This window comes from Thalia democratica, chromosome 7 (genome assembly GCF_965202585.1).
Source record: "Thalia democratica chromosome 7, ktThaDemo2.hap1.1, whole genome shotgun sequence".
Taxonomy (NCBI): domain Eukaryota; kingdom Metazoa; phylum Chordata; class Thaliacea; order Salpida; family Salpidae; genus Thalia; species Thalia democratica.
In genome coordinates, this window is record NC_139171.1 from 3,409,852 (window position 1) to 3,414,399 (window position 4,548).

The 4,548-nt window shown below is 24.5% G+C and overlaps 1 protein-coding gene across 1 annotated transcript; it reads right to left on the bottom strand.

The window, feature by feature from the left end:
- Positions 1–1,055: 1,055 nt before the first annotated feature.
- On the bottom strand, positions 1,056–3,979 carry LOC145840709 (uncharacterized). The gene is made up of 3 exons (XM_082948036.1): positions 3,328–3,979; positions 2,997–3,155; positions 1,056–1,994 (listed from the first exon to the last, which is right to left on the bottom strand). Exons 1-3 carry the CDS (start codon positions 3,977–3,979, stop codon positions 1,372–1,374), a joined length of 1,434 nt encoding a protein of 477 aa, XP_082804162.1. The 3' UTR covers positions 1,056–1,371.
- Positions 3,980–4,548: the final 569 nt, after the last annotated feature.

Genomic DNA, 4,548 nt, shown 5'->3' on the forward strand with positions numbered 1-4,548 from the left:
GTTTTAAATTCTGTTATTTTACTTGCATTTAAAAAAAAAATGTATCAGGCATTTAGATTAAGTATATAGCATTTTCTTACTACGAATTTTATTAGACATATAATGTAGTATTCTCACTGATTATGCACTTCTTAAGTACCAATTTCATTTTTTATGAATTTTTAGTTTTAATTGAATAAATGTTTTTAAATATTCTCTTACATGGCAATTTTTCTAGCTGCTCAGACGTTGCGGAACTTTGTATATAACAAAACGAATTTGTTCGACATAAACTTTTACTTGAAACTTTATTAATCAAATACTGTGATCTTCTTATTGAGTACTTCTTAGTTATACGCTTCCTGTTGAGTACATTTATACCAAAATATTATCAATTTATTTATCTTCCTCAATAACTCTTTATTTTCTTCTTTATGTATTTTAATACTTCTTACGCTTGAACACTAAAACTTCTTTTAGTTTCTCTTGGTTTGTTAATTGAATTTTTATTATTTTCTTTAGTTTGCCAGTTCTTTCTCCATTTTCATTTATTTTATTTTTAAAAAAAAGAATCTGTAAAAATAAATTTTAAGTAAGTGACGCCTAATTGCTTATTATTTAGAGAAAAATTCGAAAAGTTAAATAAGTAACGTAAATAGCAAATTAGATATTAAAAAACAATATTCAGTTAGTGTTCAGATTACGAATAAAAGTATAAAAACATGTTTAATTATATACAACCATTAATAGACATTAAAACATTTGTATGATAACAGTTTAAACTTTAAACAGTAATTTATAATTAAGATATTTAAACTGTATTTCAATAATTACAAAATACGATAAACATTTACAATTGAATAAAGCTCAAACTACACTACGCAACAAAATATTTAAAAATAGTTACAATACTTTAAAGCAATTAAGAAAAACAAGAAGTAGAGCTGTATACAAAAAATAATAGTTATATATAAGTGTTTTAAATTAAGTATTCAATACTTTAATTAAATATATTTTACATTTCAAATTAATTATGTTTTATTTAAAGACTAATCAATGCCAGCTAAAAATTCTAAAAAGCGTATGAAGCAAAGTATACTAATTAAAATTTTTTTTTAGCAAATTAAAAAAAACATTATTTTTGTTTTTTACTTTTTTGAACCGCAAAAGTTTATTGTTAACAGCACAAGCATGTAAATCACATTCAGCAACAGGAAAGTTTTCTACATCACACCATTCGTTAGTGTCGAGATTGTACACTTCTACTGAATTTGTGCGTTGATAACCTACTGTCTCTCCACCAATAATATACACGAGGTTTCCAACTCTGCAACAAGCAAAACTACAACGAACAATTTTCATTGGAGCCATCATAATAAACTTGTTCTTGTCTTATGAATACATTTCTACTGTTTTTAATATTTTGAATTCAAAAGATCCACCAAACACGAATAGTTTTTTATTATAAACAATGACTTTGTGACCCCATCTTGCTTGTATCATTTTAACTTGTGATAATGACGTAGTCTTATTAACCGGATCATATATTTGTATTGTTTTGGATGTTTCGAAATAAGCACGGTCCTGCCCACCAACAATCCAAACTTTATTGAGGTAATGAACAGCGTCAAAAATATCTCTTTCTGTTTCAATGTTTACATCACTCCATTGTTTTCTGACAGTATTGAAAAAAAAGCTTTCATCATTACGAAAATTTGAAAGAAAAACAAAAATATTGTTTCCAACTCGGCATGAAGTGAACCAGTCATAATCTTTATTTGATGGAAATTTGTGAAACTCATAGTCCAACTTTGAGATTCCTTTCTCACCAACTACGTAACAAACATTATTAATTTCGTGAACCCCGCATATATTACCTACTGATTCATGAAACTTGACTTTTTTAACCCACTTTTTCTCATCTATCAAATACTGGTAGTTTTGTTTGTTAAATTCATCTGCAACTACAATTGCTTTTGCTTTATCATGATTTTCTGTGACTTCTTTTTGTTGACCTATTAGTATAAAAAAGTAATTTAACGATTTTCTCACTTATAAAGAAATTATACTTTCACGTCAGTATGTACTAAAAAACGCTGAGTCAGCAAATTTTTGAAAGGTTTTTTTTTTATGCTCTTATCCCTAACACACCTTACCGAAACATATTTAGGTATAAATCAATAATAAAGTTTAAATAACTAAAATTTAAAATAGCAAGAAAAAGAATTCGCATTTGTTGGTGACTCAGCTAAATTAGCTCGAACTTAAATTTTTATAAATTAAACTTTAAAATATAAAATTTTATTTTAATACCAAGACGGTTAAATATAACATACTATCTAAATAATAAAAAGAATAAATTAAAAACACAGTATAAACAAATACAATGTATATTAAATAACTTGTATATTTTTCTTAATATTATTTTCGCTTTTAACCTGAACTTAACCCAGCTTATTTTTATTTGTAGTAATTTTATTAGTGAAGAAAATAATCAAAATTTTTAATCTTTAAAAACAATAACTTGTTTAAAACTAAATTATTACAGATTTCACCATTACGACACTATTTAAATACAATTTTAACATTATGAAAATAGAATTTTATCATAACCAATACTTTTTACATTATTATACATTTCTGTTGAATTCAATACACAGGTGTACCTCAAAAATAATTATAAAGTATGTTTAGTGATTAGAAACTTATAACAAATAATTATTAATAAGCTTTAGTTAGTTGTGGTTAATTGAAAATGTTAATGAAAGTTTTTATAAGAAAAATTTATCCATTAAAGTCTAATTAGGCCTGATAAAAGTATTGAGAAAGACAAATTTTTTCATTAATATATTCGATATAAAAACTAAAAAAACCTAGGATACGTTAAAAAATTATTTCTTTATAGGTTTAAATGGTATATTTTTTATAAAGTTTTAATTTATAAAAATCAGAAAGCATTTCTTCTTTCGTATTAAAACTGTATTAAATCGAAAAATTATTTTCTTTAAAAAGCTCACTTGAAGTATTAGTCGATAACTCATTTATATTGATATCTTGTAAAATCAAGCTTATTGCAGATGATAATTTATTTTTCAATACTTCATTTTTTGAGTTCTTAATCTTTGCTGACTTATGAGATGAATTTCCTGACTTCATTTTAGTTGAACCGCTCAAATCTAGAAAAAATATTCAATTTGTTCTACAATTAAACTTAAACCTCTTAAAAAGCGTAAGAATAAATATATTTTTTTGTGAACAACCTGTATTAATGTAAGTTTAATATTTTGATTTGAACTAATAATAAGTTTTACTTGAAAGAAAAGTTACTAAATTCTAAAAAAGGCTAACTTGTACTTGTAAATTGAACATTATTATTTATACTATTTTCGGAAAGTAGAACATCTAACACTGATGCAAGCTTGTTTTTAAGATTTGTATTTTCTGCGTCTAACTTTTTTAATATTGATTCATTTGGTTCTTTAGATACTAACAACTTATTCGAAATTGAATTTAGTTTTTCTTCAAGTGTCTTTATATCTGTTTTAAGATTTTCGTTATCATTAATCAGTTTATTTGTTTTTTCATCGTTAATTATCTTTTCGTTCTGGAAAGATCTTATTGTTGTCAAATTAATTTTGAGGTTTTCATCTAACTTTGAGTTTTTATTAGCAAAATCTTTGTTTTGTTTTTCAAGATGAGTAATTCTTTTGATTAGTAATTTTTGAAAGTTTGCGTTGTTTTCATTGAAAACTTGCAATATAGTTTTAGTCTCTTCAGATGATCCTTTGTAAACAAGATCTGCATCTTCATTAACAGAAGGATAAAGTTTCATTACAACGTTTTCTCTAAGAACTTGAGACCTGCAATCAGGACAAGTCATTCTGGTATCCATCCATTGATGCAAGCAGCTATGGTGGTACATGTGTCCGCAGTGAACAACTGATATTTCCTCATCACGAAAATCTATCTGTTCCTGGCATATGGAACACGATATAGACATTATTTAGCAGGATAAATAGTAGCAGGATAAATAATATTTAGTCTTAAATCTGTTAGCAGTCATTTATTTTGAAAAATTTAATAACTAATTATTTAGTACACATAAAACAAATAACTATCAAAAAGAATTCTAATATTATTTTAAAATAAGTAATCTTTAAAAAAATTTTTGTCAAGTTGTATATTAAATAGCAAAAATTTAGACAAAATACATTGTACACTTTAACAAAATTTAAAAATTAACTGTTTTACAAACGCATAATTGTTTATTTCCACACACAAAACTTACCTGATAAACTAAAAAATTATTATTATGGTAAGCATTTATCTTTAGCAGATGCAGAATAGTTTTTTATCAGTCTAAGATTTAGTACTTCATCTTAGAAATAAGTTAAGTTTTACCTTAACAAAGTAGTATAGTATATAGTTTTAATCAAATTAAAATAAAATTTAAAAATTATATGTTTGTTATATATTTTAAGTATTAATATACATAGAATATATAAAAATGAACTTGTTTTTTATGTTTTTAATCTCAACCAGAATAAAACAAATTTTCTGCTTAAAATA

What these genes read in the sequence shown, in the direction of transcription:
- LOC145840709 (XM_082948036.1), bottom strand. Translation starts at nt 3,979, where the DNA reads ATGTCTATATCGTGTTCCATATGCCAGGAACAGATAGATTTTCGTGAT. An exon ending in TGTTCAATTTACAAGTACAA is followed by an intron (nt 3,156 to 3,327) that starts GTTAGCCTTTTT and finishes TATTTTTTCTAG; the next exon opens with ATTTGAGCGGTTCAACTAAA. An exon ending in GTTATCGACTAATACTTCAA is followed by an intron (nt 1,995 to 2,996) that starts GTGAGCTTTTTA and finishes TTATACTAATAG; the next exon opens with GTCAACAAAAAGAAGTCACA.